Below are 21,376 nucleotides of genomic sequence, written 5' to 3'. Positions count from 1 at the left end.
AGATATTAATACTATAGCTTGTGAGTTGTCCGTGCAGCACATGAGTTGTCCGTGTGGATCTAGATATTGATACTATAGCACATGAGTTGTTCGTGCGGTTGATATTGATGTAAGCTCTGGAAGAGCTGGTTACCGTTATTGTATCGGGTTGCACACCGTAACGGGCTGATATCTGGTTATTGCATTTCATCTTTACATGTAAATCCCTTAACTGATTATCTGAGTTACTTGCATATCTTCCTTATATGATGGATTGTTGACTGAGCAAAACACTTTAAAACCAAGAATTTTGAGCATCAAAAATGGGTTTACTTAAGATTTTCCTGATTTGATCATATACCTATTCTATACTTGTTGGAATTTTAAACCGCACAGGTGTTAGTGAGTATCACTTATAGTTCTTTCTTTTTATCTTGCCGAGGTTAGTTAGGATGCGTATTGAGTACATTGAGTCAGTTGTACTCATACTACACTTCTGCACCTTGCATTCAGATCCTTGTGTTGATGTTGCTGTGTACGACGATGGCTGACATTGAAGATGTACCTGCATTCCAGTTATGGATATCATTTGTCCTTAGTAGCGTTAGATTCACATTATGTTCATTTGCATTTCAAACAGATGTTGTAATTATTTCAATTCAATTTTGTAAAAATCTAAGTCTTTTTGGCTTATGACTTGTACTACTAGTCCTTGAGAATTCTTTGTATGAAAGTTCAGATATATTATCATTATTGCTCTTAGTAAATCTCATTTGAATTGGATTATTGTTAAACTGGCTTACCTAGCGGGTTGGGTTAGGTGTCATCACGACTAGTTAGATTTTGGGTCGTGACAAGTTGGTATCAGAACTCTAGGTTCATAGGTTCTATGAGTCATGAGCAAGTGCTAATAGAGTCTTGCGGATCGGCATGATGATGTCCATACCTATCTTTGAGAGGCTATATGGCATTTAGGATAAACTTCCCATCTTTCTTTCCTTATCGTGCGGAATTGATTCAGCTTGAAGCATAACTCTTTGAATTCTTTCCACGCACTCGTATGTGCATGTGAGCGCTTGGTATTGGTTTCGGTTGGAGCATGCTTTTGGATCAATTTCGACTTGTAGAGGCTAGTTTTGAGGATGACTTAAGCAAAGAAATTTCTATATGCAAGATGGATATATAGTAATCTTAGAATGATTTGGGTCTGTTGTTCGTGGTAGATGTGATGTACTAAGAAAAGGGATTTGCTCGGTTGCTTAGAGGTGTAGATTAATTCTTTGGGTGTTATTGAGCTAATGGGGCACAGGTCGTTCGGCCCGTTTGGGCAGTGCAATTGAGATTTGAGCAGAGTGGATGACTTCTGAGGAGGTTCTAAATAGTTTAAGATTCATATGTGGCATTTGAGGATTTTTTGGATTTGTATATGGCTAATATGTGAGATTTGCGTTGGATGGTGCCAGGACATACGGTACTTCTATATCACTATGGATTCTACATTTTAGTACCAGGAAGGTGAAGGAAACAACTTTAGATTCACAAAAGATCTCTTTAGAGTGGGTGTCTTAGTTGTGGTACTTTTGGGGTGCTTAAGAGAGAATACAGCGGCTTATGGGCTTCAGGGCGTGTGTTTTTTGTTAGGATCTCTTGTGGTGAGTTTTGCGTAAGGATCGTGGTGTCTGGCAAGGAGAAGTGTCAACTTGAGGGTAATTCTGAAGGAACTCGGAGAAGTAGGACAACTTGATAGTGGGTTGGATCAGCACGATAATGGATAGGATAAGTTCTTTGGGTACTTGTGATGTTGTGAGTCTCTATAGGTGCTTTGTGGCAATGCTCTTAGGTTTTGGCGACTTGTGTGGCTTTGTTGAGTTAGAGGAATTCAGTTCTGATAGCTTGGTTATGTGCAAATGGACTCAAAAGAGTTCTCAATGATTTCTATCACGGTTCGAGGTGGATATTTCCTACCGGCGTAAGGAACATGTTGCATATTGTGATTTTCTTCTAGATGGGATCAAATGGAAGGTTTCTGACTAACCGGTTATGTATTTTGCTGGTGACTCAGAGTTGATTTTGAGATTCTCATGCTTTTCATATGATGGCATAATAGATGCGGTATGTTGTGTGGGATTGAGATTTGCATGTGCAAGGTCATGGTTTAGTTTGAAGGGAAGGTTATAATTTCTTAGATAGCATGGACGGTTACTGATGTTTAGATGAATGCTATAACTACTTGGTATTGCCTGAGAAGGGTGTGCATCTTAGAAGGTGCATTGTGTTTGACTTACAAATGCTTCATTGGTATTGTAGTACTCGCCTAGCTGATCGATTACTGATATTCAGGTTTTTGCTATGTGGCACGGAAGAACTATAGAAATATTTCTCGTGGGATGATCGTGTATGAGAGATGTATTAGACATTCGAGCAGTGGAGTTGGGATCAGATATGGTGATTCTTGTGTTCCATGGATTTGGAGACTGGGAGCTCTCAAAAGCGGATTGTTTCGTGGTTGCAGACTGTAAAGATGTGGCCAAAGCTATCCAGATAATGGTATGTATTATGGTTAGATCATTATGAGCTTTTGGAGGGTTATTTATCTATTTATGGATGACCAGGGTTGATTTGGGGAGCCATTGGTAGGTCCAATTAGGATGTGTATTCTATATCGAGTCGGATTGGTTGACTACGTACTGCTATTTTTGAGAGATGTGCCATTTGGATAGAATTGATCTCATTCATATATGGTAAGTTCGATGTATTACTCTTCTGTACTATGAGGGGTTGTGATTTATTGGTTATATGCACATATGGTGCGGTTCAGTTTGGGCCTTATAGCGGAATTCGAGCGAGATGGTGATTTGGGGGGTGTGGAATGGTTGATTGCGCCTTGGTTATGGTCCTTTCCGGTAGTAGAATACTGTATTGTTTGCTTCTTCATGGTTATGGCCATGCACTTCGGGTACTTGATGTCGAATTGCTTATGATTGTTGATTTTTAGCCTTGGGGCTTGAGGTATTTCATATGGATCAGTATTTGGATGGGTCATGTACTGCAGTAGCATTATGATGGGACATGATCCTTTGTGATCGATTCGTGTTCCTTGGTTCTACTATGTATGATGAGTTCATAGCATTGCGAAGCGAGACAGTTCTCTTATTTGAGTCATTTCCATTTTTGGGTGCATTTAAATTGTTGCATATTGGTGCACGGATTGCACGACTGGTGGCTCTAGGTTGAATTGGTGTAGCATATCAGTAGGGCAGCTATATTTTATAAGATGAGGTCGTCGGACCTAGAATGGGTGCTATCGGATTTAATTGTGGTATATTTGGAAGGATAATGTTGTTGATCGTCTTAGAAATTAGCTATAGTTCTTGTTGAACGAGATGAAGATACATGACTTTTTGATTTGATTAGTGGTTATGAGTTTCTGTGTTTTTCTTTCATCATCGGCAGTGTAAGAAGGTTTTAGAACGGGATTTTGTGTGATATGCGGTTTATTACTGGTACCGAGTTTGTTTTGAGCAGTTACTGTGGTCGGAAAATTATTTCTACGAGTATGCTAGTTATGTTGTATATCATGTGATTTCATCATGGGTATGGTTATGGTTGGATACAGCTTGTTCAGACTTATACAGTGTGTAGGTGCGAGATTCGGGTCTTATAGGAAATTTCGGATGTTGGAAATATGATGATTCTGTGGTTTACGGGCTAGGGTTGAAGTAATGATTTTCAGTTATGTTTTGTCAAGCCTACATGGAATAAGGTAACTTGGGATCAACCCCCGGGTATGTGCATGGTAAGGTTACACGGCGGTTTGATGGCTTTGGAACGACTCTTGGCACGTTCGAGGATGAACACATGTTTAAGTGGGGGAGAATGTAATGACCCGACCGGATTTTGAGCATTTACACTTCGCTCGGTAGTTTGAGGGCATGAGTAGCTCCATATGATGCATTTTTACTTTTGTGTATCGTCGGTTTTGGTTTTCAAGTATTTCGAAATTAGTTTGGAAGAATGAATTTCATGTTTGAAGCTTTAAAGTTGGAAGAGTTGACCAAGTTTGACTTTTTAGTATTTGACCTCAGGTCGGAGTTTTGATGGTTCCGTTAGGTACGGATGGTGATTTTGGACTCGGGCCTATGCCCGGATTTGTAATTGGATATTTCTAGAAGGTTTTGCCGTTGATTGGTGAAAGTTGGAAAATTTGAAGATTTAGAAAGTTCATAAGTTTGACCGAGAGTTGACTTTAATGATATCGGGTTCGACTTGTGACTCCGAAAAGTGGCATATCTTCATTATGTCATTTGGGACTTGTGCACAAAATTTAAGTTTATTCCGAGTTGATTTGGTATGGTTCGGCACGAGTTTTGGAAGTTCAAAGTTCAAAGTTAACTTGAGTTTGATTTGAGGTGTGATTCATCGGTTCGATGTCGTTAAACGTGATTTGAGGCCTTGAGTAGGTCCGTGTTATGTTTTGAAACTTGTTGGTATATTCAGACGGGGTCCCGAGTGGCTCAGAGGAGTTTCGGATGAAGTTCGGTTCGCTTGGATCATTTTTGGATAGGCTGGTTTAGCAGGGCTTTTGGTGTGACTGCACCTGCGGAGCTATGGGCGCATGTGTGGAGCCACAAAAGTGGGATTAAAATCACATAAGTGGGATCGCTAGTAGGAGCAAGAGTCTGCAGAAGCGGACATTTCTTCTCATCTGCGAAGGCACAAATGCGGTGTGTTTGGGAGCAGAAGCGAATGACAGCGTAGAAGTGCAATATGAACTCGCATCTGCGTGTGCGTAGAAGCATAATTTTTACCATAGGCTCGAAGGCAGGCTTCCAGTGCTTTCTCCGCAGAAGCGTAATTTTTGTCGCAAAAGTGATGCCGCAGAAGCAGCTAATGTGTCGCAGGTGCAAACAGTGCTGGGCAGAAACTATAAATCGAGGGTTGTCCATTTTTATCGTATATTCAGCTATAGGCCTCGGATTTGGGCGATTTTGGAGGTGATTTTCACCACATGCATTAGGGTAAGCGTTCTACACTCGGTTTTAATTATATTTCGTGAATCTATCTTCATTTTGGGTAATTGGATTATGAAACTTTAAGAGAAATTGGGCGATTTTATCTAAAATTTCATAAAGTGAATTTTTTAGTATTGAACGTCGATTCGGAGTAAGATTGGAGTGAAAATAGTATGGTTGGAAACATAATTGAATGGGTTAGCAGATTTTATAAGTTTTGTCGGGTTCCGAGGTGCGGGCCTGCATTTGACTTTTTAGTTGACTTTGGGCCTTAGATTAAATATTCGACCTTTATCACTTGGGGTTGTTTTCTTAGGCATTAATTGATGTTTTTGAGTTGCTTTTGGCTAGTTTCGAGCCGTTCGTAGGTGGATATGCACGGGGTGGAATTTGTAGAGTGTCGTTTGTCTTGCTCAGTATTTGTCTTGGCTTGTTTGAGGTAAGAATCCTATCTAACCTTGGTTGAGGCACCAATTGCCTAAATTATTTATGATAGCTACGTGATATGGGTACACATATGTGTGGGGTTTGAACCCAAGTACGAGCACTGGGGTTGCTCGGGGTAGTGCTTAGGCCCTGATATGCCTAGAGTGACTGTTAAGCTTTAAGCTAGAATGTTCCTCGTATTTGTATCATTGTTGTGAAATAGTTGAGCCATGTTTGAGGTTATGAAGAGGCTAAATCCCTAAATGAAACTTGCTAATTGTTATTTCCGTGGTAAAATTGCTAATGTGAACTATGATAGTACACATTGCACATGCCTACACTTTAGCATGTAATTATACCAGTCCAAAAGCATGAAACCTGATGTTTATCTATCATGAACATGTGTTCTTGTATACTTGCTTCTGTGCGATATGATTTGGACTGGATTCCTATGACAACACCGAGCAGATTGTGTTGTTATGCATGTGACCACGCCGGACAGATTGTGATATTAGCACATGAATTGTCCGTGTGGATTGATATTATAACATGTGAGTTGTCTGTGCGAATCTAGATATTGATACTATAACACGTGAGTTGTCTGTGCAGCATGTGAGTTGTCCGTATGGATCCAGCTATTGATACTATAGCACGTGAGTTGTTCGTGCAGCACGTGAGTTGTCCGTGCAGATCCAGATATTGATAGTATAGCACATAAGTTATCCATGCGGTTTATGAGCTCTGGAAGAACTGATTACCCTTATTGGATCGGGTTGCGCGCCTCAGTGGGCTGATATTTGGTTATTTCATTTTATCTTTACATGCAAATACCTTGACTGATTATATAAATTACTTGAATATCTTCCTTATATGCTGGATTGTTGACTGAGCAAAACACTTTAAAACCAAGAATTTTGAGCATCAAAAATGGTTTTACCTGAGATTTTCCTGATTTGATCATATACCTGTTCTATACTTGTTGGAATTTTTAATTGCACAGGTGTTAATGAGTATCATCTATGGTTCTTGCTTCTTTTATCTTACCGAGGTTAGTTAGGATATGTATTGAGTACATGGGGTCGCTTGTACTCATACTACACTTCTACACCTTGTGTGCAGATCCTGGTGTTGATGTTGTTGTGTACGGCGAGAGCTAACATTGAAGATGTACCTGCATTCCAGTTATGGCTATCACTTGTCCTTGGTAGCATTAGATTCAGATTTTGTTCATTTGCATTTGAAACAGATGTTGTAATTATTTCAATTTAGTTTTGTAAAAGTCTAAGTCTTATTAGCTCATGACTTGTGCTACTAGTCCTTGAGAATTCTTTGTATGAAAGTTCAGATATATTATCATTGTTGCTCTTAATAAATCTCATTTGAATTGGATTATTGTTAAACTGGCTTACCTAGCGGGTTGGGTTAGGTGCCATCACGACTAGTTGGATTTTGGGTCGTGATAAGTTGGTATCAGAACTCTTGGTTCCTAGGTTCTACGAGTCATGATCAAGTGTCTAGTAGAGTCTTGCGGATCGGTATGATGACGTCCATACCTATCTACGAGAGGCTACATGGGATTTAGGATAAACTTTCCAATCTTTTTTTTCCTTATTGTGCGGAATTAATTCAGCTTGAAGCCTAACTCTTTGAATTCCTTCCACGCACTCGTATGCGTATGTGAGCACTCGGTATCAGCTGTACATCGACGCCTTGTGAATCCACGGATGATGTGCGAGATATGATTTATGTGTGCTGATGATGGGCCATTCTGGAGGACTTGAGGTCGGGTTTTGACTGCAGCTTGAGCATGGGGATGGCGGTTGCGTGAGCACGTGCTTTTGGACTTATAAGTCTGGTAGTTTCCCTATTAGTGGAATTTTTGGCCCGATGAGTGGTTGGATGGCTATATGATGAGTATGATGTGACACGGGATGTGTTCAGATGGTTTGAATGTGATGAGAAGAGTTTGTTTGAGATGTAAAAAGGACTTGTGTTACATCTCGCATTTTTCGTACGTTAAAATTTCGTTTTCAGTTAACCAACGTAGATTCGTGAGTAAGATCATCTTGACGTTAACGTACTTATGCTATTTATAACAAGCGATCAATAAGTGTTATAAAGGATAAAGGGGTACACGGATTAAAGAAAACGAGTTTCGTTGAAAGTGGCCAATTTGGAATAAAATACGGGTTGAGCGATAGTACCCGATAAATATGAACTAGTACTATGCAACGTACTATATAACCACGGTAGTATAATATATAAAGTATATATGAAGTATCTTAAAAATAAATATAATTTTAGGTAATTTGTAGTAATTTTTAAATTATGCGAGTAATTAATTAATTACCGGGTAACAGAACATTAACCAATTAACTAATAAGCGGAAAAAACTTAATCAATTATACCCGAAGGAACGTGGCACAAGGCCACTATGAAAGAAAGGTGAGTCATTTTGATATGGGTATATGTGTATACCTAATAATTAAAGTAACTAACCAAGTCATGACTTAATATTAAAGTCTTAGTAAGACTTGAAAAATCCGATCCAATTAGACAATCTAAGCTTTAATTCATTTCTTGGCTTGAATCAAAAACTTGGAAATAAAAGACATTTTCGTCCAAACTCTTAGCCAAAGATTTCAATTGAAATTTCAAAGTTCAACAATTAAGATTAAATCCATTTCTGTCTTTAATACACAAAATGTTAGAAGCAGAACAAATTCGTCCAAGATTTCAAGGAATCCAGGTGTAAATTTCGCAGAAGCAAATTCGTTCAAATAATTCAAAAAATAGGTATATTAAGGTCTTCCCTTCTTTCTTTTGGCATGGTCAAAATTATATAGAAGAAACAACCAAACACACAGTTTCCATAAATTACTCTATTCATAGAAATAGTAGGGGTGTCTATATTCTTGATTCCCCATGAGAATTATTATTATTTTATGTTCTTGGGTCTTAGAATCATACGCAGTTGAAAAAGTTTATTCCGGAAGGAATACTGAGATTATTACGTATTTTTCATGCATTTCACTCATTTATACATGTGCATTGACCCATGACTCAGACGGTGTTATATACACGTATATATGTATGTATATGTATATGGGATATGGGAAAAGGTTATGGCATTATATATGCACCACCACCTGATCAGCTGGTATATGTTGATGATGTGATGTTGCCCACAATGGTCGAGATGATATGATGGGATGCTCTCAGTGGCTTCATGATATTATGTATACCCATACCTATGCATGGCACGGCATTTATATGCACATGCATGACATTATAAATGTTTCAGAATTTATAAAGTTATTATGATTTAAATATATGTTTCCTTATTCCATGTTTCATCTATGTCTCTTACGTACTAATTTTCATGCCTTACATACTCATTACGTCTTCCGTACTGACGCCTTTTTTTACGAGGCCTGCGTTTCATGCCCGCAGGTGCAGGTCTTAGGATTCTTGATCAGCGAGAGTTGGCGTGCTCCACTTGATCTAGAGCTGTTTTTGATTTGGTACGATATGTTTATATATATATATATATATATATATATATATATATATATATATATATATATATCTGGGTACGACGTGGCTCATTCCCGTCTTTGTACAGTTATATTTCCATTAGAGGTCTATAGACAGTATGTCTAGTTGGGTTGTATGTGGCCTTATCAGCTTTCAGTTTTGGATGTATATTTGTCTATAGCAGCCTTACCGGCTCGCCCACTATATTCAGTATGTATATGTACATATGTCTTGAAGGCAAGTTTCCTTCATATATGTTATTTTTGTAATTCAGTAGATGTTATTCAGATCTATATCTTAGACGCATGCTTAGGGGTGTTTGACAGGTAGAACTCAGGCACCCGTCGCGGCCTATCGGTTTAGGTCGTGACAAAAGTGGTATCAGAGCAGTTATGTCCTAGGGTTGTCTATAGACCGTGTCTAGTAGAGTTTTGTTTATGGGTGTGTTGTGCACCACACTTATACACAGGAGGCTACAGGACATATAGGATGTTATCCTCTCTTTTTATCTTAGATCGTGCGATACGAGAATTCATGTACCTAATAATATGATATATTTTCAGCAATGCCTCCAAAGAGTACGGTCACGCAGAAGGGAAAGTTTGTGGCTGGTGAAACTACTAGTCGAGCTCTACGAGTTACCAAGGCTTGGGAAGAGTCTCATGGTGAGGGTCCATCTCAGACTTCACATACCTCGCCCTTTCCAAAAGAGCTCTGAGGGGCATCAGCTCCAGCGCCCGCCCCTGTACATTTAGCACCTCAGCCGGATGCACCGGGTTAGGAGATGAGAGATGTTATTTAGTTATTGACCCGATTAGTAGCCGCACAGGCTCGACGTTAGGAAGTAGGTATTGGTCATGCAGATAGGTCCATCAGTGCGAAGGTTAGTGGCTTCATTAATTTAGACCCTCCGGCATTGGGGCACATCCGAATGAGGACCCTCAAGTATTTATTGATAGAGTGCAAAGGACGTTATGAGTAATGAAGGCCACTGCGACTGAGTTAGTTGAGCTAGCTTCCTATAGACTCTGAGATGTTGCAGTTAATTGGTATGAATCTTAGGAATTGTCCAGAGGTGAGGATGCCACTCCAGCAGTATGGCAAGAGTTTACAGAAGCTTTTCTTTGCCATTATCTGCCACCAGAGCTTAGGCGAGCCATAGTTGATAGGTTCTTGACCCTTTGACAGGGTAACATGAGTGTTCGGGAGATAGTCTTCAGTTTAATTCGTTGGTAGGTATGCTCCCACTATTGTGTCTAAGATGGAGGATCGGGTTCATCGGTTTGTGATGGGATCAGAGCCTCGCTTGCTTAACGATGGTATGTCGGTCTCGCTTCAGCCAGACATGGATATTTCTAGTATTCAGGCATATGCTCAGGGTGTACAAGAGCGTAAATAGAATCAAAGGGCCGATTGTGAGCATGATAGGGCCCAAAATAAGAGAGCGAGGTCTTCGAGTCCTTCTGGTGAGTTTCAAGGTGGCCAAAGGCAGCAGTACTCAAGGTATCCAGCCAAGCCATCGGCTAGCGCACCCCATCAATTTGCCGGTAAGAGATTTGATCGTTCTACATATTCAGGGTCTAGTCAGAATTTTAGGGCCTCAAGTTCTCAGTATATGGGTGAGTCAAATCAGTTGAGGCTGCCCTTGCCACGATGTGCTCAATGTGGTAAGCAGCAATCCGAGCAATGCCGTATGGTATTAGGTGTTTGTTATACTTGTGGTTATCCGGGCCACGTTATGACGGATTGTTAGATGAGAGGTGATGCAAGCATAGCTCAGCCAGCGGGATCTGTAGTTGGTTTGTCATCATCAGTACGCCCCCTGGGCAAGGTCCCCAGGCACCAATGAGTCGTGGTAGAGGCAGAGGTTGAGCATCTAGCTCGAGCAGCCCTCAAAACCGTATTTATACGTTGGCAGGATGACATGACCAAGAGTCATCGCCTGATATTGTTATAGGTATATTATCAGTCTCCTCCTATGATGTTTATGCACTGATTGACCCAGGTTCCGCCTTATCATATGTTACTCCGTTGGTTGCTAGTAAGTTTGAAATAAAACCTGAATTGGTTAAACCTTTTGAGGTGTCTACACTTGTTGGGGACTCGGTGATAGCTAAGCAGTATATAGGGGTTGTATAATAATAGTTCATGGTCGACCTACCGTAGATGACTTAATCGAGTTAAATATGGTAGAATTTGATGTTATAATGGGTGTGGAATTGTTGGCTTCTTGTCATGCCAATGTTGATTGTAGATCAAAGATAGTCCGATTTCAATTTCCAGGGGAGCCTGTTTTGGAGTGGAAAGGTAACACGGCATCGCCGAGAGGTAGATTTATTTCCTATCTCAAGGCAAGGAATATGATCAGAAAGGGTTGTGTTTATCACTTAGTTCGGGTTCAGGATGTGGAAGTGGAGTCACCAACCATTCAGTCCATCCCAGTGGTTAATGAGTTTCCTAATGAACTTTTAGGTCTCCCGCCAGAGCGAGAAATTAAGTTTTCTATAGACCTACTACTAGATACTCACCCAATATCTATTCCCCCCTATAGAATGTCCCCTGTAGAGCTGAAAGAGTTGAAAGAACAATTAAAGGACTTAATTAAAAAAGGCTTTATCAGACCTAGTACATCACCATGGGGAGCACCTGTGTTGTTTGTAAGAAAGAAAGATGGTTCCTTACGAATGTATATTGATTATAGGCAACTAAATAAGGTGACGATCAAGAATAAGTACCCGCTCCCGAGAATTGATGATTTATTTGATCAGTTGCAAGGTGACAAGTGTTTTTCAAAGATAGACTTGAGGTCCGGGTACCATTAGGTAAGGGTTAAGGATGAAAATATTCCGAAGACAGCATTTAGGACTAGATATGGGCACTTTGAGTTTCGGGTTATGTCGTTCGGTCTGACCAATGCCCCAATAATATTCATGGATTTGATGAACCGTATGTTCAAGCCTTTCTTAGATCTATTCGTAATTGTATTTATTGACGATATATTTGTATATTCTCGTTCAGAGGCTGAGAATGCATATCATCTGTGTACTATGCTCAAAGTTCTACAAGAAGGGAAGTTGTATGCAAAATTTTCTAAATGTGAATTCTGGTTAAACTCTGTAGCTTTCCTTGGGCATGTTATTTCAGGTGAAGGTATCCGGGTGGATACACAAAAGATTGAAGTAGTAAAGACTTGGCCTAGACCCACAACACCGATGGAGGTTCATAGCTTTCTCGGTTTGGTAGCTTATTACAGAAGATTTGTGGAAGGATTTTCTTCCCATTCAACACCTTTAACAAAGTTGACTCAGAAGGGAGCAATGTTTCAATGGACTGATGCTTGCAAACAGAGTTTTCAGGCATTAAAGTACATATTAACTTCAGCACCGGTTCTAACGCTCCCAGAAGGGACCAATGGTTATGTTATTTATTGCGACGCTTCAGTCATTGGATTGGGTTATGTGCTGATGCAGCATGGTAAAGTTGTGGCTTATGCTTCTAGACAACTAAGAAAGCACGAGAAGAACTACCTGACCCATGATTTAGAGTTAGTCGCGGTGATTCATGCACTAAAAATGTGGAGGCACTACTTGTATGGCATTCATGTTGATTTCTATACAGATCATAAGATCCTCTAGTACATCTTCAAGCAAAAGGAATTGAATCTACATCAAAGGAGATGGTTGGAGCTACTTAAAGACTATGACATTGATATTTTATACCATCCGGGGAAGGCGAATGTAGTAGCCGACGCCCTCAGCCATAGATCTATGGGTAGCCTATCGTATTTGAAGCCATAAAAGAAGGGAATAGCCCATGAGGTTCATCAGCTAGCTAATCTTGGAGTTCGGTTACTGAACTCAGGTGATATTGGAATTAATATTCAAGATACGGCAACATCCTCTTTAGTAACTAAAGTAAAGGAATGCCAGTACGAGGATCATGTGCTAGTTCATTATAGCGATATCACTCTTCAGAAGGAGAAGACACCATTTGACATTACAAAAGAAGGGGTCCTTAGATATCAAGGGCGATTATGTGTGCCTAATGTTGCAGGGCTGCGTCAGCAGATTATGGGAGAAACTCACTATTCTCATTATTCTATCCATCTAGGAGCAACAAAGATATATCATGATATCAGAGAAGTGTATTGGTGGGACGGAATAAAAAAGGATATAGTAGAGTTTGTTGCTCAGTGTTCTAACTGTCAGCATGTTAAAATTGAGCATCAAAAACCCGGTGGTTATTGCAAGCTATGAAGATTCCGACTTGAGAATGGGAAGTAATCAATATGGATTTCATCGTAGGCTTACCTTGTACCCAACATAAGTTCGATTCGAAATGGGTGATTGTTGATAGGCTTACAAAATCGGCCCATTTTCTGCCCATTAGAACTACATATTCCTCAAAGGATTATACAAGACTTTATATTAAGGAGATAGTACGACTGCATGGTGTCCCTATATCTATTATCTCGGATAGAGGAGCTCAATTTACAGCTAACTTCTGGAGGTCCTTCCAAAAAAGATTGGGGACTCAAGTAAGTCTTAGTATAGCTTTTCATCTGCAAACAGACGGGCAGGTTGAGCGTACTATTCAAACAATGGAGGATATATTACGAGCTTATGTAATAGACTTCAAAGGTAGCTGGGATGATCATCCGCCGCTTATTGAGTTCGCATATAATAATAGTTACCATTTCACTATTTAGATGGCTCAATACGAAGCTCTTTACGGACGGAAGTATAGGTCGCCTATAGGGTGGTTTGATGTTGGAGAATCGGGATTACACGGGCCAGACCTGGTTTAGCAAGCCATAGAAAAAGTAAAGCTTATCCGGGGTCAACTATTGACAGCTTAGAGTCTTCAGAAGTCATATTCTGACGTGCGGCGATGAGATTTAGGGTTCGGGGTTAATGACTGGGTATTCTTAAAGGTGCCGCCTATGAAGGGTGTGATGAGGTTTGGTAAGAAAGGCAAACTTTACACATGGTATATTGGGCCTTATAGGATCATTTGGAAAGTGGGCCAATAGCTTATGAGTTAGAATTGCCCTCGGAGTTGGAGTCTTTCCATCCAATTTTTTACGTATCTATGTTGTGAAAGTGCATTGGCGATCCTACCCGAGTGGTGCCTACGAATGATGTACAGATTACAGAAGACTTATCATACGAAGAAGTTTCGATTGCCATCCTAGACCGACAAATCCGCAAACTGCAGAATAAAGAGGTAGCCTCTGTGAAAGTACTTTGGAGAAACAACAATGTGGAAGAAATGACTTGGGAGGCCGAGGAAAACATGAAATCTAGATATCCCTACCTATTTCCTCCTCCAGAGAAGGGTCCAACTGAGACGTCATAATCATAAGGTATGTGTATAAATTCTTGTGTTAGTTATTGTCATTGGTCATGTGAGGCCATTGTCGTTATTCATAATTATGGTCCGCTGTGGAGTTGGATTATTAAGCTTCTACAAGGAGAGTTGGTAGTAGTGTTGTTACAAAGGCGACCCTGCCAAAGTTATATGGATCACAGGGAGTTGAACATTCGAGGACGAATGTTTCTAAGTGGGGAAGGATGTTACATCTCGCATTTTTCGTACATTAAAATTTCATTTTCAATTAACCGACGTAGACTCGGGGGTGAGATCATCTTGGTGTTAACATACTTACGCTATTTATAACAATCGATAAATAAGTGTTATGAAGGATAATGGGGTACAAGGATTAAAGAAAACGACTTTCGTTGAAAGTGGCCAATTTGGAATAAAATACGGGTCGAGCGATAATACCAGATAAATAGGAACTAGTACTATGCAAGATAACATATGACCACGTTAGTATAATATATAAAGTATATATGAAGTATCTTAAAAATAAATAAAATTTTAGGTAATTTGTAGTAATTTTTAAATTATACGGGTAATTGATTAATTATCGGATAACAGAACATTGCCCAATTAATAAGCACACAAAACGTAATCAATTATACCCAAAGGAACGTGGCACAAGGCCACTATGCAAGAAAGGTGAGTCATGATGATATGGGTATAGGTGTCTACCTAATAATTAAAGTAACTAACCAAGTGATGACTTAATATTAAAGTCTTAGTAAGACTTGAAGAATTTGATCCAATTATACAATCTAAGCTTCAATTTATTTCTTGGCTTGAATCAAAAACTTGGAAACATAAGGCATTTTCGTCCAAACTCTTAGCCAAAGATTTCAATTGAAATTTCAAAGTTCAACAATTAAGATTAAATCCATTTCTTTCTTTAATACACAAAACGTTAGAAGCAGAACAAATTCGTCCAAGATTTCAAGGAATCCAAGTGTAAATTTCGCAGAAGCAGATTCATTCAAATAATTCAAGAAACAAGTATGTTAAGGCCCTCTCTTCTTTCTTTTGACATGGTCCAAATTATACAGAAGAAACGAGCAAACGCACAGTTTCCATAAATTACTCTATTCATAGAAATAGTAGGGGTGTCTATATTCTTGATTCCCCATGAGAATTAATATTATTTTCTGTTCATGGGTCTCAGAATAATACACAGTTGAAAATGTTTATCCGGAAGGAATATTGAGATTATTATGTATTTTTCATGCATTTCACTCATTTATACATGTGCATTGACTCATGACTCAGACGGCGTTATATACACGTATATATGTATGTATATGTATATGGGATATGGGAAAAGGTTATGGCGTTATATACGCACCACCACCAGATCAGCTGGTATATATTGATGATGTGATATTGCTCACAGTGGCCGAGATGATATGATGGGATGCCCTCGGTGGCTTGATGATATTATGTACACCCATACATATGCATGGCACGACATTTATACGCATGTGCATGACATTATAAACGTTTCAGAATTTATAAAGTTATTCAGATTTAAAGATATGTTTCCTTATTCCATGTTTCATCTATGTCTCTTACGTACTAATTTCATGCCTTACATACTCAGTACATTTTTCGTACTGACACCCTATTTCACGGGGCCTGCGTTTCATGCCCGCAGGTAGGCAAGCTAACGGTCCCCCTTCTTAGGATTCTTGATCAGCGAGAGTTGGCATGCTCCACTTAATCCGGAGCTGCTTTTGTTTTGGTACGATATGTTTATATATATATATATATATATGGTTATGACGTGGCTCAGTCCCATCTTTGTACAGTTATATTTCTATTGGAGGTCTGTAGACAGTATGTCTAGTTGGGTTGTATGTGGCCTTGCCGGCTTTCAGTTTTGGATGTATAGTTGTCTATAACAGCCTTGCCGGCTCGCCCACTGTATTCTGCCTGTATACGTACATATGCCTTGAAGGCAGGTTTCCTTCATATATATTATTTTTGTAATTCAACAGATGTTATTCAGATTCATATCTTAAACGTATGCTTAGGAGTGTTTGACAAGTAGGACTCAAGAACCCGTCGCGGCCCATCGGTTTGGGTCATGACATATTGGGTGCTTGATTTTTGTCTTGTTGTGACTTATGGTCTCGAGTTATGAGTGTATTGAAGGATCTTTCATGTTGCTTAGTTGTGGAATGAATTGGATTCTCAGGTCTTATTGATGAGTTCAGACTCAAGAAGATTAAGTGATTGCATAGTAGTTGTGGCTGTGAAAGGGTATAGAGATGTAAGCTTGAGGCTAAGCAGGTGGGTTATAACCTATGGGGTAATCTACAGATGTGTAATCCTTATGATGTTGTGGGAGCTTCTTTTCTACCAGCGGGTTATATTTGTGCGATTTGAGTTTGGATCGGTTGTAATAGTTGTCCTGACCATCACGAGGATGAGTGCGATATTTGCAGATGATTTTGAGGTATTAGATGGTTTATTGTCACGACTCGAATTTTTCACCCTCGGGAGTCGTGATGGCGCCTACTAGTGAAAGCTAGGCAAGCCAATTATTCCAATTACTTAACCTTTTTCATTTTAAACCCTTAACAATGGTAACTAAACATCATATAAGCAGCAAAAATAATAAAGCGGAAGACTGAAATGTAACAAGTTAATAATAATTCAGATCCAAATCCATAATAAAACTACCCAGAACTGGTGTCACAATATCACAGACTATTTAGGAATACTACAGATAGGGGTTCGAAAGATAAATACAAAATTGTTTCTGAAATACATAGAAAAAATAGTAAGGAAAGATAGAAGGAGACGCCAAGGGCTGGGGATGCCTGCAGGACTACCTCGGGTCGTCTGAATTGACTGAAAGCAGTAACCTCACTTCGGTCCAAAAGCTGCAGCACCGAGATCTGCACACAGCGTAGAGTGTATTATCAGCACAACCGACCCCATGTGCTGGTAAGTGCCTAGCCTAACCTCGGCGAAGTAGTGACGAGGCTAGGACTAGACTACCAAATAAATATGTGCAGTTAAATCATATACAGCGGAAAAATAAAAGCAGATATTTACAGTTAAAGATGGGAGGGGAAAAGATGCTGTAGGGAGTATCAGATAACCATAGAATACCAACAGAGGAATGTAAAGAAAACAAGAATTCAATTGCCAACAAGAATAAGGAAAACAAACACAATATTCACTTTCATTTTTTTCTTGTTGTGGCGTGCAACCCGATCCCAAGTCATGTATTACCGTTGCGGCATGCAACCCGATCCCATTTCATATATTACTGTTGCGGCGTGCAACCTAATCCCATTTCATATATTACCGTTGTGGCTTGCAATCCGATCCCATTTCATATATTACCTTTGCGGCGTGCAACCCGATCCCATTTCAGATAATATTAACGTTGTGGCGTGCAACCCGGTCCCATTTCGTATAATACCGTTGCAGCGTCCAACCTGATCCCATTTCATATAAAACCGTTGCGGCGTGCAAACCGATTATATTTCATATAATACCTTTGCGGCGTGCAACCCGATCCCATATACAATTCAACATCAATCATAAAAGAATCCCGGTAAGGGGACAAGTGTATAGCAACAATATCCCGGCAAGGGAGACAATATCATAAACAACAACATCCCAGCAAGGGTACTAGCAATGATAATCATCATATTAAGCATGAATAAATCTCAACGGAGTCACAAAAATTACAATACGAGACGCACGGGCATGCTTGACACCGACGTATAGATACTTATCACCATGCCTATACGTCGTACTGCACAATTACCACGTAGCAAATAAGACACAACTCCTAATCCCTCAAGCTAAGGTTAGACCAAACACTTACCTCAATGCCACGAACACAATTCAAGCCTCCACTATCGCTTTACCTCTTTTTTCCACCACCAATTTGCTCGTATCTAGCCACAATTTACTTAACGACATTAATAAATACTAAATGAATTAACTCTAATGCATGAGAATAGGTTTTCCAATGATTTCTCCAAAAAGTCAAAAATCGACCCCGGGCTCGCTTGGTCCAAACCTGAAATTTGGATCGAAACCCGATTACCCATTCACCCCCGAGCCCCAATATAAAATTAGTTTTGGAATCCAACTTACCTCAATTTGAGATCTAAATCCCCAAATTTCAATATTCTTAGGTTTTACTCAAAATTCTCAATTCCACCATGAAAACCCTAGATTATAAGCTGCAATCTTGTAAAAAGATGTTAAGGAATGAAAGGAATGAGTTAAAAATCAATACTAGTGTTTTGGGGAAGAAAGACTGTTTGAAAAATCACCTCTTATGTTTTAGGATTTTGAAAATTGAAAAATAGCTGAAGAGTCCCGTTTATATACTCCTCTCAAACCCTCACCGCGGACCGCAGAGCTCCACCGTGGACCGCAAAATATCGAGCGCGGCCATGAAGACTCAGCCGTGCTCACCACTGACCGCATAAATCCCACCGTGGTCGCGAAGACCCCACCGCGGACCGTGGAGCTTGGTTTCAGAGACCTGTGATTTTCTCTGAACCTGCAACTGTCATGCTGTAAGTCTAAATGCACTCCGAGACCTATCCAAAACTCACGCAAGCCCTCGGGGCTCCAAACCAAATATGCACCCTAACCTAAAAATATCATACGGACTTGCTCGTGCAATCAAATCATCAAAATAACCTTAACAATTGCAAGTTTAGCATCAAAATCAAAGAAAATCTCAAGAACTTCTAAAGTTTCAAATTTTAACAACCGAAGGTCCGATTCACGTCATATCACGTCCGTTTCTTACCAAATTTTATGGGCTCAACTTAAATACCATATAAGACATGTACCGTGCTCCGGAACCAAAATACGGGCACGATACCATCAAATTACAATACATTCAAATTTTTGAAAAACTCTTAAAATTCAGTTAAAACTTTTCTTCAAAAATTTATTTCTCGGGCTTGGGACCTTGAAATTCGATTCTGGGCATATGCCCAAGTCTCATATTTTCCTACGGACCCTCCAAGACTGTCAAATCACGGGTCCGGGTTCGTTTACCCAAAATATTGACCAAAGTCAACTTAAATTCATTTTAAAGTAAGATTTATAATTTTTCACAGATTTTCACATAATAGCTTTCCAGATACAGGCCCGTACTGTGCATGCAAATTGAGGTGAGACAAAAGGAGGTTTTAAGGCCGCGAAACACAGAATTTATTTCCAAAACAAGTGATGACCTTTTAGGTCATCACATTCTCCACCTCTAAAACTCGTTCGTTCTCGAACGACATAAGAAGGAAGTACCTGAGTCGGAGAAAAGATGGAGATATCGGCTTCGCATATTGGACTCGGACTCCCAGGTCACTGCCTCAACAGGCTGACCTCTCCACTGAATAAGAACAGAAGGGAAACTCTTTGATCTCAACTGACGAACCTGCCGGTCTAGAATAGCTATCGGCTCCTTCTCATAGGACAAGTTCTTGTCCAACTGGACAGTGTTGAAGTCTAACACGTGGGATGGATCACTGTGATACTTCTGAAGTATGGACACATGAAACACTGGATGCACGGCTGATAAACTCGGCGGCAACACAAGTCTATAAGCCATCTCTCCCACTCGATCAAGAATTTCAAACGGGCCAATGAACCTAGGGCTAAGCTTGCCCCTCTTCCCAAATCTCATCATGCCCTTCATAGGCGACACCCGAAGCAACATACGCTCGCCGACCATGAATGCCACATCATAAACCTTATGGTCGACATAACTCTTTTACCTGGACTGAGTTGTACGAAGCCTGTCCTAAATAATCCTGACCTTGTCCAAGGTATCCTGTACTAGATCCGTACCCAAAAACCGAGCCTCTCCCGGCTCAAATCATCCAACCGGCAACCGACACTGCCTACCATATAAATCCTCATAAGAAGCCATTTGGATGCTTGATTACTAACTGTTGTTGTAAACTTCGCTAGAGGCAAAAACTAATCCCATGAGCCTCCAAAGTCAATAACACAAGCTCAAAGCATATCCTCCAAAATCTGAATAGTACGCTCGGACTGCCCGTCCGTTTAAGGATGGAATGTTGTGCTCAACTCGACCCGTGTGCCCAACTCACGTTGAACTGCTCTCCAAAAATGCGAGGTAAACTGCGTACCTCGATCAGAAATGATAGACACGGGCACACCATGAATACAAACAATCTCCCCGATATAGACCTTAGCTAACCTCTCGGAAGAATAGGAGACTGCCATAGGAATGAAATGTGCTGAGTCCGTGGGAGTCCAACAACAAAGTCCATAGTGATACACTCCCACTTCCACTGAGGAATCTCAATCTTTTGGAACAAACCACTAGGTCTATAATGCTCCTACTTTACCTGCAGACAATTCAAACAGCGAGCCACATATGCAACAACATCCTTCTTCATCCTCCTCTACCAATAATGTTGCCATAAATCCTAATAGATATTAGCGGCGCCCGGATGAATAGAGTACTAGGAACTATGGGCCTCCTATAAAATCAACTCTCCAAGTCCATCCACATTAGGCACACAAACTCGACCTTGCAGCCTCAAAACTCCATCATCTCCTAATGTAACCTACTTGGCACCACCGTGCTGCACCGTGTCCCTAAGGACACACAAATGAGGATCATTATACTATCGATCTCGGATACACTCCAATAAAGAAGAATGAGCGACTGTGCATGCTAACAGACGACTGGGCTCAAAAACATCCAACCTCACGAACTGATTGGCCAAAGCCTGAACATCCAAAGCAAGTGGTCTCTCATCGATCGAAATATATGTAAGACATACTGGCTGACTTCCTACTCAAAGCATCGGCCACCACATTGGCCTTTCTCGGATGATATAAGATGGTGATATCATAGTCTTTCAATAGCTCCAACCACCTTCTCTGCCTCAAATTTAGCTCCTTCTACTTGAACAAGTATTGCAAACTCTTGTGATACGTGAACACCTCACATGACACCCCTTACAGATAGTGCCTCCAAATCTTCAATGCGTGAACAATGGTTGCTAACTCTAAATCATGAACTG

General features: G+C 40.2%; 1 protein-coding gene across 1 annotated transcript; it reads left to right on the top strand.

Annotated features, from left to right (window-relative positions):
* The first annotated feature begins 11,140 nt into the window (after positions 1-11,140).
* LOC138881568 (uncharacterized) lies at positions 11,141-13,210 on the top strand. Its single transcript, XM_070161802.1, has 3 exons — positions 11,141-11,261; positions 11,973-12,428; positions 12,816-13,210. Exons 1-3 carry the CDS (start codon positions 11,141-11,143, stop codon positions 13,208-13,210), a joined length of 972 nt encoding a protein of 323 aa, XP_070017903.1.
* The last annotated feature ends 8,166 nt before the right edge of the window (positions 13,211-21,376 follow it).

The sequence above is a fragment of the Nicotiana sylvestris genome, chromosome 11, assembly GCF_000393655.2.
Source record: "Nicotiana sylvestris chromosome 11, ASM39365v2, whole genome shotgun sequence".
Classification (NCBI taxonomy): Eukaryota; Viridiplantae; Streptophyta; class Magnoliopsida; order Solanales; family Solanaceae; genus Nicotiana; species Nicotiana sylvestris.
Note: the sequence above shows the minus strand (reverse complement) of the source record. Positions and strands in the feature narration are given on the sequence as shown.

What these genes read in the sequence shown, in the direction of transcription:
- LOC138881568 (XM_070161802.1), top strand. Translation starts at nt 11,141, where the DNA reads ATGGTAGAATTTGATGTTATAATGGGTGTGGAATTGTTGGCTTCTTGT. An exon ending in GCCTGTTTTGGAGTGGAAAG is followed by an intron (nt 11,262 to 11,972) that starts GTAACACGGCAT and finishes ATTCTCGTTCAG; the next exon opens with AGGCTGAGAATGCATATCAT. An exon ending in TTATGTGCTGATGCAGCATG is followed by an intron (nt 12,429 to 12,815) that starts GTAAAGTTGTGG and finishes TACTGAACTCAG; the next exon opens with GTGATATTGGAATTAATATT.